This window comes from Cydia pomonella, chromosome 20, assembly GCF_033807575.1.
Source record: "Cydia pomonella isolate Wapato2018A chromosome 20, ilCydPomo1, whole genome shotgun sequence".
NCBI lineage: Eukaryota > Metazoa > Arthropoda > Insecta > Lepidoptera > Tortricidae > Cydia > Cydia pomonella.
This window is the reverse complement of record NC_084722.1, coordinates 12,766,865-12,789,581: the sequence shown is the minus strand read 5'-3', so window position 1 is coordinate 12,789,581 and position 22,717 is coordinate 12,766,865. Positions and strand designations below refer to the sequence as shown.

At 39.7% G+C, this 22,717-nt stretch overlaps 2 protein-coding genes across 2 annotated transcripts in view; one reads left to right on the top strand and one right to left on the bottom strand.

Moving 5' to 3' along the window:
• On the top strand, positions 1-2,474 carry LOC133529156 (uncharacterized). The gene is made up of 2 exons (XM_061866800.1): positions 1-116; positions 659-2,474. Exons 1-2 carry the CDS (start codon positions 78-80, stop codon positions 1,802-1,804), a joined length of 1,185 nt encoding a protein of 394 aa, XP_061722784.1. The 5' UTR covers positions 1-77; the 3' UTR covers positions 1,805-2,474.
• A 440-nt stretch (positions 2,475-2,914) lies between these two features.
• Positions 2,915-22,717, bottom strand: part of LOC133529157 (T-box transcription factor TBX1-like) — a 42,568-nt gene continuing 22,765 nt past the window's right edge. The window contains exons 2-10 of the mRNA XM_061866801.1: positions 17,585-17,694; positions 16,841-16,951; positions 15,818-15,976; positions 14,814-14,908; positions 14,185-14,341; positions 13,611-13,763; positions 12,986-13,053; positions 9,770-9,907; positions 2,915-4,458 (exon numbers count right to left, since the gene is read on the bottom strand). Coding sequence (XP_061722785.1) covers positions 4,401-4,458; positions 9,770-9,907; positions 12,986-13,053; positions 13,611-13,763; positions 14,185-14,341; positions 14,814-14,908; positions 15,818-15,976; positions 16,841-16,951; positions 17,585-17,694 — 1,049 coding nt within the window. The 3' untranslated portion in view covers positions 2,915-4,400. The remainder of the gene's footprint in view (positions 4,459-9,769; positions 9,908-12,985; positions 13,054-13,610; positions 13,764-14,184; positions 14,342-14,813; positions 14,909-15,817; positions 15,977-16,840; positions 16,952-17,584; positions 17,695-22,717) is intronic.

Below are 22,717 nucleotides of genomic sequence, written 5' to 3'. Positions count from 1 at the left end.
CGACAATAAGTTTCCTAATTTGATGATAAACAATGCTTATATATTGGGTTTGAATGAAGGCCTAATAACACTCCAATATGACGCCGTACTGCCTAATTCTAGTGTTGCTGATACAGGTAAACGCGATTTTACTTATTATCTTGTATAAAATATTTCACCTCATTCTTCATCATCATTTTGTATACATTATTTAGTATATATAGTTTTTTTGCATTGGTCTGGGGTGCAATTATAATCATAACATTTACATAGACCACACCATAAACAAACTCATAGATATCTTAGAGATCATATATTGTCTCGAACATTATTTAACATGATGCTCTATTGCCTCATGCAGAAAAAACATGTACACAACGAGCTGCTATAGTGCATGCCCACTTTATGAATATAATTAGTTTAATTGGTTATGCACTTTACAGCTGGGTATTCATATAACTATGTGTATAAGTGTAGCTCGATATACCTGCCCTAAATCACGACATCTCTGGCCCACTGGTTTGGTCTAGATAGGAGTGTGCGGTAAAACTATAACGATTGCACAATACCACATACTTGTACACAGGGAGACAAAACCGTCATTACTTAAATTAAAATCTTTAATTTTTTAATCTTTTTAAATTCAAGCACCTACAATGCAAAGTCAATTACTTTTCAGGGTTCGTTCACATTCGCAAACTGCGAAGAACCTGACAGCGACTCACGTGAAATTCTCAAACAGAAACCGGAATTTGAGGATAATGTTGTTAAAGACTTCAGCGGCGCCAACAAAGACTGGATCGATATGTTTCTAGAATCGACCCCATCAGGACTCTACCCATCCAGCTCTGCTGCTATAATGGCACATGCCACCAGCTCGGACAAGTCTCCCGAAGAACAACTCGAAGTTATGAAAGAAATGATTCATCAGATAACAGAAGCCATAGAACATGAAATGACAAATCTTCTTTCAGATGCTATAGCTCATTGTCAAAAGGACGAGGGACATACCAAAAAGAAGCGATCAATCGAAACCCCAATGGATAGCAGTCAACTAGTTATGAGGCTTTTAAAGCACATTAAGTCAAATAACGAATATCAGAACATTGCGATTGAAAAGATGATGACAGCTCAAGAGATTGCTGATAAATATGGCGTCAAATATACCCCTGATGACGATGTGTTAGCTGATCTGGCAGCTTTCTCTTCCAAACAGTCTGAAGAACTGGCATCCATTTTGGGCAATGCAAGCGCTAAAGAAGAAATCGAATTTGTGCCTTTGGAAAACGAGGAAAAGAAAGAAAACGTGCCTGAAAACAACACGTATTACGTATACTCTACGCACGTTCCTGAACAAGAAATTCATTCTCAATTCAATTCTTACCCTTCTCACGAGTACATGCCTGAGAGAGTACAATTCATGCCCCAACCTCAGCAGCTCTACAAACCACACCACAGCCATCACAACTTTCCCGAAACCCAAATACCGGCACCTCCACACCATGCTCCTGCCCCGCAAAGACCTTACCATGAACCAGCTTACCCTCGAGAATACCATCCCTGTGGCCCTATGGAGCCTGTTACTACTACAACAACTATAGTGCTGCCATACGAGGAACCAGTAGCACCCGAACCCGAGTTAGTAGGACAGGTTTTCGAAGAAACAGTTTCAAATAAAGTTTTCATTGAAGCGGGTGAAGAGCCAGGTTCGACGGATGTTAATCACGTCATGACATACACTGTTTCAGAAAAATCACACTTTAAAACGCCTGAGATTGAAAAGTTGCCACAGCAGATGCAGTATTACTTCTTTCTGATGAATTAATTTAATTGTCCAACTACGCTATATGCGAAAGTTATTATTTAAATGTGTATGGTGACCACGTATGTGTTTCTTTGTCTTTAGTTTTGGGTATGTATTTGAAAAAGTTCTTACATAGATGGCAAAATAAGACACAAACTTAACTTATTTCACATATTTAATAAATACATTACAATCTTAAATAATAAGTACATCGATAAAATAACACTAAACCATTTGGTACATATTTTTGGTTCATTTTGACTGGTTTGCACTCGTCATTCTCCATTTGGAAACAAAAAACACTTGTAATAATAAACACGTAGTAGTATTATTTGGTAACTTAAATTATCTGTCAAGAAACGCCTAGCATTAAAATAATAAAATTACGAAACTATTACTTACACAACTTACTTACTATTACAGGTTTGACTATCACAAAGAAAAGGCACTGATTACTATTATAATCTAGGTTTATGTATGTTGTACAAGATAGTTTTATATCTTTGGCGAGTGTTTACTAAGGTACATCTTATGTAATTCTTCTTATTTACCTAAATACTTGATTTATGTTTCAGTTGACAACTAAATATTTTGGTAAACGTTATATGAAAGAATTCCTTAAAATTATCATTGCCATTTATGTAAAAGTTACCCAATGACTGTAAACTTTGAACACGAAAATATTAAATATTATGTGTTTTTTATTTATTTAATATTTCAAAAACTCGTACACAGATTTTGAAACAATATTTGTCACTCCTGTGAGTTAACAACTTATGGGCAAAATTATTTTATTATATAAAGAAATGAGTACTCATTTCTTATTGCATATTAAGAGGGGAGAATAGCTTTACGATCCTAAATGACGGTACTTTTTCTATGAAATTTCCGTTTTTGGAGAAAACTGTTTCCACTTACTAAATCTTAACAAATCACTTTGACTTTGATGTCGATCGCTTCAGAATAATATATTCTAAAACTAAAAGTAAAAGGTTTCGCTTTTATTAAAATAAATTGTATTGCAAATTTTGAAAAAAATGGTAATCCTATAAACGTAGTTTTACATTGTGTTAATAACATAATAAAAATTCATGGAGAATGGAAAATATTTAGAAATGAAAAAACATTTTCTCTTTCTGTATTCCCTCTTAATCAGAAAATTAGGATTGCTGATAGCCCTCAACTTTGTGTATTTTTTACAAGAAAATCGTAAACCTGTACCCCTAATGTAAATTTATTCGATAGCGAAACGAGACGTACACGTTTGCGTTAAGTCTCATTTTGTATGGGATTTTGAGTTTCCAAAACGTCCCGCTTGGCGCGCTGTTTCTAAATCCCATACAAAATGAGACTTAACGCAAATGCGTACGTCACGTCACGCTATCAAATAAATTTACGCTAAGGGTTCTGATGTTTATGACCTATTTACGCATCAACTTTCACGTGCATTTTTTTTGTTATGTGAAAGCGACTGGGAATCGTGTATACTGTGTATACTCGTAGTTGTACCACACGAGCGAATTTTGCTACTTGTTGAGAATAGGGTTGGCAGGTCTAAGTATTTGACAGATAGCGCCAGCATAGGTATGGAAGGTGGAGGTAAGGTATACAATCTCCATAGTCCTCCATCTCCAGAACTGTTGCAAAAGTGTCCAGCTGTCAGCATAAATAATAGTTCCAAATCTCTCCAGAGTAGCGCTAGAGTAGCTAAGAACCTAGGCGTTATTGGCGGAGTGAAATATGCGCTGTCTATGAATTAAATTTTTTCTTCAAATATTCTAGGTATTGTAGCGCCACCTATTTAAGGTTTTGTGACGGGCACTTTTTGGTACGTGGAGATTGTATTCCTTACCTCCACCTTCCATAAGCATAGGTTTACCTGTCGATCTCTTGAAATGTATCTTGTATATTGTTTTATTTAGCCCTTTAAGTCAAATCTCATAGAACAAAACTAGAGACAAGTATATGGTAGCGCCATCTGTACAAACCTTTGACAGTTGCCGACTCCATTGCTTCGACTACATACAAGTAAGTATTTCTTATTTAATTTACTAGGAGCCCACTGCAATACGTACCTACTACTTATGGTCGTCATGGTATATATACCTACTTAAGCACATCATGTGCCAATTTATTTGTTGAACAAGTAAAATAGCGATCTATTTGTAAAAAGTTGACCTTGTGGACCGTTATGGTTATGAATCTTATGATGTCTCACAAGCTGTTGGGCATTTTGAAGTATAGACGCTAAACACGAAGAATTTCGTATATTGACCCATCTGTTCCTACCTCTATTGCCGTCCCGCCGACGATGCCAGCCGTCAATGCAAATGTGCGAGCGGGACAGCAATATAATTATTCGCATGCGATAGAGATAGAAACAGGTGGGTCAATGTACGAAATTCTTTGTACTTAGCGTCCATACTTTAGTAGTTTTGTCGTTCTGATTAAGGTTAAGCTTAAGTCCAAGTTTAGATGAGCGTCGTACATGCAGTGAACTTCAGGCGTCAAACTAAAACAGCTTGTTAAAACGGCTATTCAGATGAGAATCTATGTTGTTCTAGTCTTGCATGTAAAACGAGCGTACTGCAATGCGTCGAATGTAGACGCTACGCGGTTACCTATGCGCGTAGTACGCGCTGTAAGCGCCATTGTGTGCCGTGTGGGGCTGGTACCTGGAAATGTATTATGACAATTTAATCAAAAAATATAGGTGTGTATTTCAAAACTGCTTTTATTACGCAACGATGGGAGAAACTTCAACAAAAACAACTAGTAAAGAAAAGACACTTGAAGTACCAAAAACATTTCTCACTAGATCCATTTTGGATCTATAGACTGGATCTATCGAGAATGAAGGCAACACTGACTCGCCTGTTGCTATCTCTTTTGCACGCGCATAATTTTATTATATTGCTGTCCTGCCCATGTTGCCGGCTGTCAATGTCACTGTGCAAGCGTGATAGCAATAGTCGTCAATGTACGAAAATCCTTGTGGTGAGCGTCTTTGAAATGAGAAAATGAAGTAATTTTAATTATTTTTATTAATAAAGATCACACCGCCAGGATATAAAGCCAAGAACGCTACTGATCAATTTTGACAGAACAAGCAGACGTCTGACGTCTCGCAGCAATTTAATTTTTTAAATAGGTTATATCTATTTAATAAACAAATCCATGAATCCGAGATGCATACAAGTCAATAATCCAGCCCTGTGAGTGTGGGTGGCTCATGAGGTGGCGTCGATCAGCTGAAATATGTATTTTGAAAGATCTCCATCGCCACAAGTCACAACACATCATTGATGTTTATTTAAGTATCCAATAGTAACAAGATTCCTGATTGTTCTATTGGTCGAGCGACTACGTCTCCACGGGAAACGCCAAACTACACCTGCGCGCTTGGCCAGTTTCACTCAAGCGTCTCACAACAAATTTGTCTTCTGACAGTTGACTTTAATTGTGATTGTGAATGTTTATTTTTACTTAGTTTTAGATAGTAATAGTTTATACGTTATTTTCTTATGTATGTAGGTTTTTCCATTCTTGTGTTACGCGCAATTTTTGGCACTGTGCCCGTTGCCTACAATGGAGTGCTGTGTGTGTAACAAAACTTTTTCATCTACCAGAGGCCTACACATTCATCAATCACGAATTCATCAGGTGCGTATTCTCCCAATAAGCAATTCCACGCCAAGTTCCGTTAACCACAGCACTCCCACACTCTCACCCACCGCCACAGTTCCGCTTCATACGCTCCTCGGCCGGCTCAAACAGACAACACCAATAATAAAACGTGTGCCACGCGGTGCTAGATCCGCAGTAGCTGAAGTACTTACCGAGACCATTAACAAGTGCATTCGGCACAATAATGCAGAAGAATGGCACAATCTTTTAACTTTTTCGTACAAAATCCTCCACGTATCCGAGCTCAAAAATATTAATATATCCCTTACTCAACAGATCAAAAATAATATCCAAACCTCGAACATGCCTACTCCTAATATACGCCCTGGATACAATAATAGTAAATATAACCTGTTTGAGAAGGTCGAGGAGAAAATTCACGACGGTGACCTTAAGGGTGCAACCCGCTTACTCTTCTCCAATGACATTCTGGCACCTGATACACCCGAAACTGCGGCCGCTCTACAGTCTAAACACCCACCAGGCCCTTCCAGCCCTATTTTTGTGGACCCTCCATCTGACCCCTCAGCTTGTCTCCAAGCCACTGGCAAAGACATTTTAGCAGCTCTGCTATCGTTCCCAAAAGGGTCAGCGTCCGGCCTAGACGGTATTTCCCCTCAGCATCTTATTGACCTCACTAGTCATGGCAGTGGTGTAACTGGTGAGCAACTTGTCTCCAGCATTACAAAGTTGGTCAATCTTATGCTGATAGGAGATGTGTGTCAAGAGGTAACGCCGATAATTTATGGGGCGAACCTCATTGCCCTCTCAAAAAAAGATGGTGGCGTACGTCCTATCGCCGTAGGGTCGACTTTACGGCGATTAGCGGCCAAAGTGTGTGTCCGGCTAACACGCAAAAAACTACAAAATCTTTTTGAACCCGTTCAGGTTGGCTTCGGCACACGCGGTGGCTGCGAGGCGGCGGTTCATGCCGTACGCACCTTCGTACAAAGCGACGCATGTGAGGTACTTTTAAAATTAGATGTACAGAACGCATTTAATTCGGTTAATAGGGACACCCTGCTGAACGAAATTAAAATTACTATTCCGGAAATTTATAACTTTTTACTACAGTGTTATCACTGTCCATCCAAATTAATGCACAAAAATAATGAGATCCTTTCGGCTGTGGGTTGTCAGCAGGGTGATCCTCTCGGTCCAGCCATATTTAGTTTGGCAATCAATTCAATCATTCACAGTCTAAATTCAAAATTAAACGTTTGGTACCTTGATGATGGAACTCTAGGTGGCGATTCGCAGACTGTCTTAGCCGATTTATTACAAATTAAAAATAAATTTAAAGATATTGGACTGGAACTAAATTTCAATAAATGCGAATTATATATTTCCGACAATGTAGGTTCTTCTTCGGCATCCCAAATCATTCAAAATTTTAATAACATCGCGCCGACCATCAAAAATATATCTAAAGAGAGTCTTCATCTTCTCGGGGCACCCATCTTCAATGAAGCCATCCCTCCCCTTCTGAGTAAATCTATTTCGAAATTTAGTGACTATTCGGACCGACTTCTCAAAATTAGCAGTCATTCTGCTTTGTTTATTTTAAAATTTTGTTTACTCATTCCAAAATTCACTTACCTGCTCCGCTGTTGTCCCTTTTGGAAATATCCCCATCTACTCCGACCTATTGACCTACTTTTAAAATCCCAAATTGAATCAATTTTGAACATCCAATTTAGCGAGCAGGCATGGACTCAAGCCACCTTACCGATAAGATATGGTGGTTTGGGTACCCGTAAAATTTCAAGTGTTGCTCTGCCGGCATTCTTGGCCTCAATTCATAGCTCCTCCGATCTCGCAGGTAAAATTCTCCAAGCCTCTCCGGCTAGAAACTGCGAGATCGCGGGCCTGGTTGAGGCCTCGAATGCCAATGAAGAGTCAAAATGTTCCGTCTCGACCGAAGATACAAAGGGCCTGGGATAACATAGCTTCAGCCTCCACTCTAAACTCACTTTTAGACACCGCGACAGGCAGGGACCGAGCGAGGCTCCTGGCATCATCTAGGCCAGAGTCAGGTCACTGGCTCCACGCGTATCCTTCGCCTAACACCGGCACCTTTATCGACCCAGAGACGCTTCGCATAGCCGCCGGTCTCCGGCTTGGAGTTGCACTCTGTGCCGACCATGACTGCGCGTCTTGTGGATCACATGTAGATCGCCTCGGACACCATGGGCTCGCCTGCTCTTCGGGTGCCGGCCGCTTGTCTCGCCATGCCGCCCTTAACGACATCCTAAGAAGGGCACTCGTCAGTGCCGGCATTCCCGCCGCTCTGGAGCCCCAAATAGTGCGGAACGACGGTAAACGCCCTGACGGGATGTCGTTAATTCCCTGGAAGATGGGCCGCGCGTTGGTATGGGACGCCACTTGTGCTGACACGCTAGCGGCTTCCTACATTCCATCGACCAGCAAGCATGCTGGTGCGGCGGCGGACACTCGGGAGCGTCAAAAGGTAGCCAAATATAGCTGTCTCGGCGCTCAATACGAATTCGTTGCGTTTGGCGTCGAGACACTTGGTTCATGGGGCAGAGGGGCACAGATACTCCACAAGGCGCTGGGCAAGCGGCTGAGGGAGGCAACGGGCGACCCCCGCGCGGGCAGCTTTCTCGCGCAGAGAATTGCAATCGCAATCCAGCGCGGGAACGCTGCCTGCGTGATGGGCACCCTACCAAGGGCGCAAAATTTTGATAGGTATTTTTAATTTTTAGCTTTAGTTATTTTAATTGTAGTTACATTTAGTTTATTATTCATGTTGTGAGATTTTTGTATTTTAATAAGTATTGTTAACTCAATAAATGTATCACAATACGAAAATAAATAAATAAATAAATATATATTATAGGACATTATTACACAAATTGACTAAGCCCCACAGTAAGCTCAATAAGGCTTGTGTTGAGAGTACTTAGACAACGATATATATAATATATAAATATTTATAAATACTTAAATACATAGAAAACACCCATGACCCAAGGAACAAATATCCATGCTCATCACACAAATACATGCCCTTACCAGGATTTGAACCCGGGACCATCAGCTTCGTAGGCAGGGTCACTACCCACTAGGCCAAACCGGTCGTCAAAAATAAAGATTATAGAACAATTTTACACGAATCGACGTGGTCCAACAGTACGTTCAATGAGTCTTGTGTTGTGGGTACTAGACGACGATATATATAATATATAATTACTTATATAGAAAACATCCATTACTTAGGAACGAATATTTGAGGTGAACACACAAATAAATGCCCTTACTAGGATTTGAACCCAGGACCTCCTGCTTCACAGGCAGGGTCAATAAGGACTAAGTTAGGAGCTCTTTAAAAATTCGGTGAAAAAGGAAGAGTCCGGAAAAGTGTTACTTTAACCTTTTGAACGCTTTACATCATAAACAAAAACGTCACTATCACGCCAAGGTAACGGGCGCAAACGAGAGAATATAAACTTTACTTGAAAGTGAGCTTACATTGACAGCGTCCGCCATAACAGCTATTTTTGTCCTTGGCGCTGTCACGACTAGTAACCATGACTTAGGTGTTCTTGGCGTTCAAAAGGTTAAATAAACCTAAAATCGGTTCTAAAAAAACTGGCCCAAGGGTGCGCTTGGGCGACAGCTTAGGGGCTTTCGATAAAATGAGAATGATTTATTTCATAAATTCCGAGTATAGGTACATATGACAACAAGGTTGGGTCCTCCTAGTAGGCAAGAAATACCCGTTTCAGGAAGTCCCGCTCCTCGATAACAAACAGTGGTTGTTTGTAACTATTTCATTACTTATCTATAACTTACAAACTAGAAGAACTTATCATTGCGACAGGGCCTTTCGATGGGTTTGGCGATGGTTCGGCGACTTGACGGATTCATTAGTCTTCCGCCGATGCTTTATTTTTTACTTATTCGGGGTTAACCGGTTAAACCCAGACCAGCACAATTTAACCTTGTGTTAACGGTTAACTGCGAGTTAGAGGCTAACCCTGGATGGTGAAGTGGCTAATAGATGTTTGTTCGTCCTTAGCTGTATGTTTCTCTAGAAACTGTTTGCTTCGCACAGCTAAATTGTGGAATGAACTGCTGCCCGCGGTGTTTGCGACCGATAAGACCATCAAACCTTCAAGAAAGCGTACTCCCATCTAAAAGGCCGGCAACGCTCTACAACCTCTCTGTTGGCCACGGGCGAAGGTAATCGCTTACAATCAGGGGATTCGTCTGCTGGTTTATTTTTACAACAATCAGACGATTCTTGTAAAAATGTATAATATACGTTATACTGACCGCACGGGGTGCGCGTGGGCGTAGAGCGGGCCGCACGCGCTGGCCTCGGCGGCGTACGGCTGCGCTAACTGCGGGCAGGGCTCTGGGGCTGCCTCTCGGCGACGCGGGGTGCCGCGAGGTTGGCTTTGCTCAGGAGGACTGAAAAAAAAATTTTGTTCCAAATTTACCGAAAAGAAGGTTATCTTGGTTTTACTGTACGAGTATTACTTTATGTTTGTTAACTACTGAACTTTTCTACTTTAAAATAATGCAGACCTAACATTAGAGATTAAGTATCAGTTTTATAATATTTAGTTAGGTATTTGTTTTACAAGGGGGCAAAGTTGTCGGTTGACTCTGCTCTAATATTGATACCCCGAGCGAGAGTTTTAAGGCACGAGGGTTAAACAAACTTTGCTACCGAGCGCAAACATTATTTACAAATCCAATCGTCACTGAAAAGTCAACAGGAGGAAATAACTCAAAGTTATCATCAAATTACTTTGCGTCTCATGTGGATAAAATGCTAATTTCTCTTCAGTTTTTTAACATTAAAGAGAGCATTTACGAGCTGGTATGACGAAAATAATTAAACGTCTGATGATTGGTGACCGCCCAGTAGGCGGGTCCTATTACAGTATCGCGTTAATCGTTATTTTGACAGCCAACGACAAATAGCATTCATACGTTACTTTACTCCCTAGAACCCCAAAGGTGACATTATTAATCGATTCTACCAGGAAGCGAGCAAAAAAATATTATATGACTAAAGTTTTTGTGATGTTTGCGCACATGGCGGTTCGCTTTTTCTTCGGATAAAATTAATGACTTGCTTGTTTACTTTAGCGAGGATTGTTTATACAAATTTAGATTTTGCTAGAGTAGATGGTTTTATGATACGTAGTGTAATATTAATTAGAGGCAGGACATGAGGACGTGTGAAATAAGCAATCTGGAATAGCATGTTTATTCATATTGCATCGTTTCGTTACAATTAAGTCTATGTTTAAGGTTCGATTAGGCTATAAGCTCGTATAAAAATTATATTAGCATTATTTTAATGATGTTGTTTAAATATAATCTAGATTAATAAAAAAATAATATCTAAGGCCTACGTTTATTACACTCGGGACTGGAAGGGTCCTCGTATAGCGAATCTCAATTCTGTCACGGCTCATGGAAGCCTGGGATCCGAGAATCTGTTTCATGTTTTTTTTGTGGCCCTGAGGAGTCAATCTTGACAATAAACAACACCGAAAACAATGTTCCAATGACTATGAAACTACTCTTGGAACTTACGATTGGTCATTGGTGAGCTCATGAAAACGGAACGATCGCTCAGTGATTTACGACCGACGTCGGCCAATGCAACGCGGCAGTAACCCGCTTCGTAAACAGAGCTGCAACGTGCGCGGGCGTTGCCGAGTGATCCCCGTTTTGTTATAAACAGTGACGTACCTAGTTAGGCCACAGAATGGATACAGAATTACATACCTACATACAGAATATGGCCAAGCCACAAATTTTGACTAAGGTGTAAAGTTTGTGAATTTGGGGCTTGCAGAGTTTGATATTAGTGTGCGTTCGAATTGGCCTCTTATGCATCCACACAAAGCTAATGCATACTTTTACTTAGTGCCCGATGCCCATACCTAATTTATATAACCATAGCCACGCCACGCCGCGCTGACCGTTTACCTAACCGCAGTTTATGTGCACATAAATCGTGCGCATGCGCTGCGTTGGACGGGGAACAGAAGCAAACAACTCACCGCCAAAATACCTACGTTTGCATCTTATGTACCAAGACATATCTGTACCTACAACATATTTATTTTCAAGGAAAGCTCAATTCTTTGGAAAATATGTTTCTAGTCTAAACTAAATACCATTTTCTACTACTTTTGCAAATCTGCATCGAAAAATTATTCATAAAACTTAGCAAACCTATGTTAAATTGTGTCTCTTTCTAGCAAAGTGAATGTCAAAATGGCAAAGAGGGACAAGGTTTATCAAGGGTATCTTAGAGTTGCGACAAGCGGTGGTGGCAGAGTGGATATCACATCCAACTTACAATCCGGAGGTCGCGGGTTCAAATCCTGGCTCGTACCAATGAGTTTTTCGGAACTTATGTACGAAATGTCATTTGATATTTACCACTAGCTTTTCGGTGAAGGAAAACATCGTGAGGAAACCTGCATACATCTGCGAAGGAATTCAAAGGTGTATGTGAAGTCCCCAATCCGCATTGGGCTAGCGTGGGGACTATAGCCCGAGCCCTCTCGCGTATGAGAGGAGGCCTGTGCCCAGCAGTGGGACGTATTTAGGCTGAATAATTATTATTATATATTATTATTATCTTAGAGTTGATAAACGTTTGTGAATATAACGTCATTCATGAAGTAACTTTTGTGCTTGGGTTTTCTCATCGCCGAGGCTCATCGAGTTATACTTATTTACTATAGAGAAGCCATACCAAACAATGACTTGTCACAATCGCAACCTGTACCACTCGACCAAAACGTTGTAAGCGCCGTAAAATTCATGGCGCTTACGTGTTTAGGTCGCGAGATTCACGCCCCGCTTCTATGGTTTGTTGTCAAAACAACAACAAAACAACTCATGGCGCAAAATACTGCTTCTCTCTGCCGTTTCTATACCACATACGTCGTAAATAATAATAATAGTTCAATGCCTAGGCTAGGCTTGAAAAAAACTGTTGAAAAACTGTTGATATAATAGAACTGTCTATTGTATTAACAAAAAATAGTTTCGTGTTTGCATAATACTGAAACTTACATTTTTAAATAGGTATGTTACAAAATAACATGTACAACTTTACATACATTGAAATTTTATTTTATTTATATTATACATCAATGGTTTCCAGTTGTGACATCCGCAATTACAAATTCTAAATTAACTTTGTCTTTCAAAACTACATAATTTTATTTAGTGCGTCGTCTAATGAGTTTTTATTTTGGCGGGAACGGGAAACGCTGTGTCCGCCATTACTGTCACTCGTAACTCTTTACTCTATGGCCGAGTCGTAAAAGTAAATTGTCACCGGCTGTTGAAAACCACCTCCGTGCCTCATATATTCGTAATAAAACATCTCATTCGTGTCTATGGCTTGATTCATGGCCAGTGTTGTGACATGGGGGATGTTCTGAAAAATGTGGTTTCGTTTATTTGATCGTAAAAGTGATTTGAGTGTTATGTTATGATTGCACTTACCAGTCGTCGGGGTCGCAGTCCCGGAATCCTTTGGCGAACGGGTTGCTGGCTATCTTCAGTTGTGTTATCTAGAACGATAATAATTGTTGCAAATTAATAAAGTTCTGAAGTGAAATAGACAACTGGTAATATGTAGCTGAATAATTTTAGGGGTGTAGGTGTTGAGGGGGGGTGATATTATTATTTAAGTGCTCTTGTTTTTTATCCCCAAAAAATGTAACAGAGTGAAACTTTTTGTGTGAGATGAAATTTAGTTTTAAATTTTCTCATGTAAAATTTAATCTACAACTAAAGAGACACGCACACGATTTTTTTATTTTTTAGAAGACACAAATACGAGCGTGACCGAGTGTTAGAAAGAAGACAATAAAACGAATTTTATTCGTAAACCAAACCGTAAGAAACTGGATGGTAGGTAGGTATAGTAATGGTATTAGATGATGGGATTACCTGGACATATTTTGTAGTGACTGGCTACAGGCCAGTGGCGGGAAACAGGGTGTATTGTCATTTGTCCCCGCTCCATGTCACCGCCGCCACTCTTGAAGCTGGGACAAATGGGAATGACAAACAGTAATACACCGGGCCCCTCCCAGCAGGACACAAGGGAGGCCATAAAACTTACCCGATGGTTCTGATAGGCTGTGACGGCGGTAAATCCCGTCTCTGGGAACACAAATGTCCGGTACGGGACTGTGCCCGGCGTGCTCTGCCCCTCACCCGGCAGGTACACCACGTGGAGACGCGGCTGGTAGCGGTGCATGGAGTTCAGGATTATCTGTTCAAATCAATCAAGTTTAAAACAATAATTGATATAGATAAACCCTTAAAGGGATCAATTTATTAATTGAAAATGTATTTCATTGTATTCTTTGATGTATTTCCAATAAATTTGCCAATGTATAGGTACATCATTAATCAGAAAGCGACCTATGTTTTAGTAGTATCGGCGATAAAACACCTTTCGGCGTCGTCCCGAAATGCGAAAAGTTGTAGCTACACCTGACAAATACTCGACACACCGAAACCACTTCAAGAAGCCTACGTAGACACCAGAATGATCCTGTGTTTCTGTACGAAGGTAGGCTAAACCCCAAACCGGCATAAGGGTCAACTATCTCTACAGCTGCCTACATGTCACGGACAATGGCCTGATATTTCAATGCGGAAACCTGAGCCATAACTGGCACATAACTTACATGCCCGTTGTCGTCCAGCTGGTTGTTAGTGAGTTTCAGCTTGTCGAAAGACACGAGTTGTCGCATCCAGTGCGCGCCGGGCGCGGGCGAGTCCGGGTGCACGTGGATGCGCGGCGGCGATACTGGGTCTGCTTTACCCGCCACGACCCAGCTTGAGCTGCACAAATATCAAATTTTGTACCGGTAAAGAGTAAACTAGGGTTTGAATCGCGGGAATTGATCATCGCTTTTAAAACTAACTAACCATATCGTAAAATTCTTAAGCTTACGAGTATTAAAAATGCCTGTTTCTCAAAAATCGATGATGGTTTTTATTTGCGTATTTCAATATATTTTAATATAATATCGCCGACGTTTCGAGCGTGTCAAGTTTAAGTTGATAAAAAAGAGTAAGTGCATATAAGTAATTAGAATACTTTAATGTCTACTTTAACCAGGCTTTGTCCCAGATATACTAGTGTACAAGTGTAGTATTTATTTTAATGCGCGATTATATCCGGCATTTATTTAAAAATAGAGCAAAAATCTTGAAAATTTAAAGGACCTAAATAAAAAGTATTAAGTTTTTAGTAGTATTTAAAGTAGGTATTATTGTGTTGCAATAATTTTTAAATGAACAAAGTACAAACCTGTGAAACGCATATCGATATCTCTTATCATCGAGCGGTACGAAGTCCACAAGCAGAAGGTAGTCCGCGTTAGGCAGGAGCCCGGAAAGCCTGGCCTGTACAAATGTGAGAGTGTTCTGATATATTATATAACAAAAATTAGAGTTCATATACGAACCACAAACTTTTAGTTCGAATATTGTACCAAAAAACAATAACTGTGATAAATTGTGACATACTACGTATACATTATCTTATATGCAACCAAAAAAATAACATCACGGCACTGACATTTTTTTTTCGACAGCACAGCAATGTTGAACAGGAAAATGCACAAAAACGACGATTTTCTGTCTGTCAAAATAAATACATTGTTTTTGCATTTTTTAAGTTCGGAAATCGTTCTTTTTATAGACTATACGGTACGGTAATGTCATTAAGTGGTCCTGGTTTACCTCTCCTCATCAAAAAAATCATTTGTTATGTGGTCGCTATGAGATCCACCTGGGTAAGGGCTAAGTACAGCGAGCTCTTAAATTCATTCATCATACCAGGTTGTAGATACCTATCTGCAGGAAACATGCGGCGGCCGGGCTTGCTGACGTTCATATCGGTGCTACTTCATGATGGAGTGCTACTCTGGCGCTCACGGACTTACAAACAATGATGAAAAGCGCAGGATATTACGACGGTAGAGCATCTGCAATGCCGGAAACATGTGATGACCAGCCTTGGTGATGTTCATATCGGTTTTACTGCAAGATGAGGCGCTACTCTGGCGCTCACGGACTTACAAAATGATGACGAAAAAGTGCAGGATTAATATCCTGCAACAGATGGCAACAGGAAACATGCGACAGCCGGCCTTAGTGACTACCTATATCATCTCGGTGCCGTGCTCGTTGCTAGTGGAAGCTACGCCAGAGAGAAGACAGCTTAAGTGTCGCCGAACATCGCGCTACTGCAAGATGGAGCGCTACCATGACGCACACGAACTTACAACGACGATTACAAACGGTAATTACCTGCAATGCAGGAAACATGCGACGGCCGGCCTTGGTGACTATCATCTCGGTGCCGAGCTCGTGAAAGCTGCGCCAGAGAGCAGACAACTCAAGGGTCGCCGAACATCGCGCTACTGCTGGGTGAAGCGCCGCGCTTGTACCGCCGCCGGCGCCCACGAACTGGTAAAAAAAAATTAGGAGGCTGATAAAAAAAAAATTAATGATACAGGAGGCAAACGAGCAGACGGATCACCTGATGGTAAGCGATTACCGCCGCCCATGGACACCTGCAACACCAGAGGGGTTGCAAGTGCGTTGCCGGCTTTTAAGATGGGAGTACGCTCTTTTATTGAAGGTTTGAAGGTCGTATCGGTCCGGAAATACCGCAGGCGACAGTTCATTCCACAGTTTAGCTATGCGAGGCAGGAAGTTTCCGGAGAAACGCACAGTTGAGGACTGCCAACCATCTATCTAAGTGGTGAGGATGGAAATGTTGTCGCGTAAGGGCGATGGCGAAAAGATGCGGTAGGGAATTAGGGATTAATCCGAACAATTCCTCGGAGCACTCCCCGTTATACATGCGATAGAAAATGCAGAGCGAGGCCACATCTCATAACATAATTATTTTTTTAATAATAGACATAAACAGCCATACTTGAAATAAATTTAAGATCACCCATATAGGTCGTTAAAAATGTTTAAAATCCACAAATCGGTATATGTTTCGTTTCGTCCAAAAGGTTCATAGAATTTGTTTACAGAAATAATTGATACGAATAGTTTTAAAGGTTTGAGAACAAATATAAATATTGTATTAATTATTTTGATTAGTGTTTCTTAAGTAGTCACACTACTATATCTATATAAATTATAAAATGTATAAACTGAAATTGATGCCATATACTAATGAATAAAGTGGCTACGACTACTCTATATTCGAATTACTTTTAGACTCATAAGTAGGTATGTTAGTATCTTTATAAGACATCTATTTTAGTTAATAATTTTGAAGGTTTCACTAAAGTAAAATTGCAGACCACTCACTAGGCGTGGTGGCGGTTGAGGCGGGGGCGGCGCCGGCGCCCCGTGGTCCCGGCAGGTGCTCTCGCTTAGCGCCTGCAGCGGCGAATATGTGCTCCGCGGACATACTGAGTTCTGGGACAAATATAATAAGTATAATAACATTAATAACAATCATAACTATAATTAAATCAATACAATAAATTATAGAATACTGGCTTCTGCTCGCAACTTCATTATCGTGGGATGATGATGATTGATAAATAACAATCCTATGTCCTTTCTCGTCATACCAAATTTCATCTGAGGGTGAATCAACGTTTAGAACACTGATATCGTGTCCCTAGACTCCGTAGCAAAGAAAAATCGATTTATCAAAAACCATGTTGATTTGTTAACTTTTTTGTTGAGCATTATTACTTATTTACTTAGTTCCTTTAATTTTATTTATTTTATTAATAAAATTAATAACTTGATCAGATAAAAATTACATTTTGTACGGTAACGCAGCAGAAAAAACTTACTGCCATACAAAAATCTGGCCATTTTTGTATGGTATTTGAAAAAATCGTTTTTTCTCTCCTAGGGAGTCTAGGGACACGAAATCGGTGTTCTAAAAGTTGATTCGCCCCTAGAACTTTTCCGCGGTTTAAGTGTGAAAAAGTGGGAACAAACCGACGGACAGAGTTATGTTAGTAGGGTATATCATAATATGTAGAGGCTATATCATAATATGTAGAAAACACAGACGGTATTTTATAGACTCACCTCCCTTATTGAATTGTGCAGTGGCGGCAAAGTCGGCTCTAATTCTCTTGCTCGGTCCAGCGGCGGCAAGTTGAACGCCCCGCGAGGACACTGCCCATTTGGAATTATACCTATGGACAAAAAAAAATGTTTTCATCATACTTGCTCGAAAAAGGTCTTATTTCATGCAGGTGTACTGAATGCCTTTCTTGTTGCCGCGGGAGTTATGGATTATAAAAAAACCTATAACTCTCTGGAAGAGATCCTTTAAAGGGATATTTCGCCTTTGTACTTATAATGACTGCTTTTTTTTTCTTGTTTTGTTTTAATTTTGTACAATAAAGTGTTTTACTACTTATAAATACAGTCCACAATTTTGCATACTGAATTTACCTCTGAACTATTCGATTTTCATTATATTACCAGCATATCGAATAACTGCATTGTGTTGTTCGCAGTATGCACCTTAATGTACACTTCCCATGAAACTATTTATAGGTAACATAACACGCTCATCACTTTCTACTAATAGTGCTTCTAAGGCAATAAATAAGCTGATAACGCAACTGTACTTATTAAACAATCACATAACTTTGTCATGACCTCAATATTTAAAGTTATAAGTTATTTTGTACGGTTAAATTTTCATTGTATATTTCAAACAAAATTTTTTTTTTTAAACGCGAAGGATACGGGATGTCATTTTAATAAAATTTTGCGAGATTTGGCGTTTTTAGGTTAGAGTAAGACCGCCCCCCCCCCCCCCCCCCCTAAATTCTAAGCGCCGTACCAAGTGCCTGGGGGCCCTGCTAAATCTGGGCCTGGGATTATTAATTGTTCTGTGATGGGTAAAGACATATAGATAATAGCTTTTAGATATACTCTGACTAGGTACGCTATATTTGCACCGAAGTGCAGTAATAATGCATACATTTCCCATATGAGTGCCATATTCACTTGGTATGGAAACTTAGCGTAAACATTACTTTTTTTATCCTGAATATCACCCCTAAACAGTAGAAATAGGGAGAATATAACGACGATTTAGCGCAAGGATAATGGTCATTATCAAGATTTTTTCTACTAAACCTTGCTACACTGGCGTAACCAGAGCCTTTACGGCTACGAATCCTCGCACATCTCCGGTGGAAACGCAGCCTTCAGCCTGGCGTGGCGGCGCGGCGGCTCCATTATAATAGGTACCAGCGAGGAACTTTAGCGTGTTAATAATATAGCTAAATTATTTTACAAAAGACATTTAAAAAAAACGTATGTATGTAGAATCATAATGAGTAATGTCTAGTCAAATCACTACAAATCGAAACGAAACTAAAATTAGGTACCTAGTGTTAGACCAAGCTAAGTTGGCAGCGGTACTGATAGCACAGACTGCGCAAGTGTTACTTTAAACGTAAACTTCTATGAAATTATGCTGTTTAAAATAACACACACTGTGCAAAGTCTACTATTAAAATCGCTGCCAACTTGGTTTAACTCTACATAGTAACTACTATTTGCATACTTCAATGTAAAATCTACCTGTTTATTTTGCATATAACACGGACACCACTAACCTCATTTTATTATCACCGTCGGCAATTTCAAACCCGTGAAACACATTACCCACTTGCACCATAAACAATAAAAAAATACGAAAAAAGTTTATTACGATCGTAACTTCATAAAAACCGTAAAACGTCCTGCCGACCGCGGACATCTCACTCAACTAATTGCTGTAATGGTCGGATGGCGGGAAACTCGAAATTCAAAATGGCGGCTATAATTTCAACGGAAGATGTCAAGCGGGCATTATAAATTAAGTAGGGCGATGAAAACTATACGCGTAGAGGCGACAATGATCGCGTTTTATTTTAAGGTTTGGTTTAATTTTGTTTTACGGACTGTTTTACTTTCGAACTGAATGTTAGCGACTACTTGTGTGAGCATTGTGAGCAATTGACATATTCCCTGGCTTAACGTACCACGAAATAAGTAAAAGGTCCTTCGAATCGGATTTTTATTGCATAATAGGTATACCGTGGTTGTCGTTGAGATTCAAGATGGCGAAGAATTCTCGAGAATATTATTTTGTTTGCTCATTAATGTCGTTTAAAGTGTAATATTGATAGCTTATTATGCAGTGACCTATCGTGGAAGTGGACAGCTGATGAAAAACGAATCTTAAAACGCGTTTAACCATGTTTTAATCAACACCCGGCAATCCATCGTGGCTTTTAGTAAAGTCCAGCTGTGTGATTATCAGTTCGTCGGATGATATCGGCCTGTCAGTAATTCGCAAAAGCTGACAATCGCGAATAACTGACAGTGACAGGCCGATATCGTCCGGCGAACTGGTAATCAGTGGCCCCTTCAGTACCATTCGGGTCAAACTCAAAAGTATGTTCACGTCTTTCTTGTATACATACCCAAAAGTAGCCCTTAATTTTCTCATTTAACCCTTATCCACATGAATGGGTACTCATTTCATTTGGATAAGTATGATAAAATCATTATCTACATGCCCAGGCCCGTGCTTTGACCGTACTTAACTAATTTAGCTGACCTAAATATACATTCAAAACAATCAACAGTATTAAGCAATGGTTAAAGAAAAGTGTCCATCAGCACTGTGTTCACTTGCATTTAGAACATAGCTATGTAAAGACTCACAGGCGTATTCTGATTTTAATAACAGGTTAAGAATTAGACCTGAATTAGATATGGATGCAAATTGGCAGGGAGTAAAAGCCAGTTAAAAAACATATATCTTAACCTATCATCAGAATCAAACAACGCCTGTCACAGATTATAATAAACACTATTGAATATTGAGTAATACACAACATTTTAATTAATATCCAGGCTATTTTCGTCATAAAATTATTTACTGTGGGTATCAATTTTACCCAGTTAGCAAGAGAACGTAACCAAGAAATCATCATTTATTTGCAATATCGCCGCGCTAACGTGTAGTCGGAAACAATAAATTTTTAACATCCACGGGGAGTAACGCATAATTGTCACATTATGAGTTATTTCTGGCACAAATCCTGTGTCACATTCGCGAGTAAATCAAGAGATTGTATTTTTGTTTCAAAACGTTACAACGGCAATTTGTGACAATTTATTAGAAAATAATTTAAGTTAAATATGAAATGAATGGAATGGTGAACGAAATATGACGGAATTAAATAGTTCTGACATGATGTGAGTGGAAGATTTTTAGTCATCATAGGGAAATATTAAATACAAAGCACTGGGTATGGTACTGGGCACCTAACAAGTTTTAAATTTAAATTTATATTTTTTTTTGTTTTGATTGATATTAATAGTACGTGATAGTTGAAATAATTCCCGCGCATGAAATGTTAATTACCGTATTTTTTTTTAACTTATTGACTGAAGGAAGGAAGATTGTCGGTTTCAGCTTGGGCAAAAAATGCTTTCGGATGTTCTCCTCTACAGGTCGCATTATTCAACCGATTCTCGTGATATGTTCGTGTCTCGTGAGCAGATTGGATAATTACTCACATATAAAAAAAATCAACGATTCATTTCTTAAGAATTTTTGAAAATGGCGTAACTATGGGGGTTTTCGAGGTCTACAGCTCACAAAACCACTTGTATGTAATGATTGTCAGAATCAGAAGTCAGTGTATTGGCATATGCTGTAATGGCGTGTAAATATTTGAAAAAATATGTAATTAATACTAATATGGGACATGGGATAAATACTATACATTGCACGAGGTAGGAAGAATGTCAGGGGTGTCAAACGCACGGGCGCACTAATTGGCCTAATTTATCCAGGAGCATGCGCGGGCGCAGGTCGGGTTGCGGTGATTTGTAGGCCGAGGGGGACGGCTAGGGGGCCGATTTTTGAATTTCGACCGCTCGATTTCGTGTACTTCGTTCATACTATATCCACTATTAGGTATTTAAATTATACTAATAGAATTGAAAACGAGTGTCAAACTTGATTCCCAATTTCTATCTCTCGTATTTCAAAAATATTTCGCCGTTTTCCACAGATTTTCGAGTGACGAAATCGAGCGCTCGAAATTCAAAACTCGGCCCCCAGATTATCGATGGTTTTTTTTAAGTATAGGATAGGGTTATTTATATTATTATTTTTAAAGTATAGTAAGTTTGGAGGTAAACCTACCGCCGCCGGGTGTTCCAGGGATCGATAGGAAATATGTTTGTCAAAACGCTATAAAGTATGAAGGTAGAGTCAGACCAAGATAACTCTGCAGTGATTGTTTTACTACAGACGTGCAAGTGTTATTTTAAACGTCAAACTTCTATGAAATTATGACGTTTTAAATAACACTTGCACGTCTGTGCTATAAAAATAGCTGCAGAATTATCTTGGTCTGGCTCTATATATGGGGGCTACCGCGAACATCGAAATTCGAAAATATTAAAGCACTTACGCTTACCAAAATGTTATGACGGCTTAGGCTTAGTTTTTGTTCCATGACTGATGCCAGTACCATTATCGTTCTGTTCGTTTAATTTGTTACGTATGGAAAAATGGCAAAAATTGACCCCATCCGGTCAAGACTCGAACTTATAACCTTTCGGAACATCTGTCCGATCATTCTTGACCAACTGAGCTACCGAAGCTTGCCAGAAGTGTGTGAACCTTTCCACTCCATCCTTTTTGTTTACACGCCATATAGACGCGCATAGCTCAGTTAGTTAAGAGCGATAGGACCGGTGCGGTGTTCCGAAAGGTCATAAAGTTCGATTCTGTTCCGATGCGGTGAATTTTTCCTTAAATATCTAAATTTGTACTATCGCTTACAGACGTATCTCTGTTTGATTTATTTATTTAATCGTAAGGCTACTAAACTGGTCGCTTACTAACAAAATATTTGTGGAAATATAGATAATAATTAAGGGCTTTAATTTATTATTTAGCTTCTTCACCCAACGGGCTGCGTTCACATCAGGGAAGAGCAAGTCTAGGGCATCTCCAGTGTATTTCCTCTTTGGACAGTCATAGTATAAACTTTGTCAGTACCCCTAGTGTAAATATTTTCGACAGCGAAACGTGACGTACCTACGCGTTTGCGTTAAGTGTCATTTTGTATGAGATTTTTGACTTTCCAAAACGTCCCGCTTGGCGCGCTGTTCAAAAACCCATAC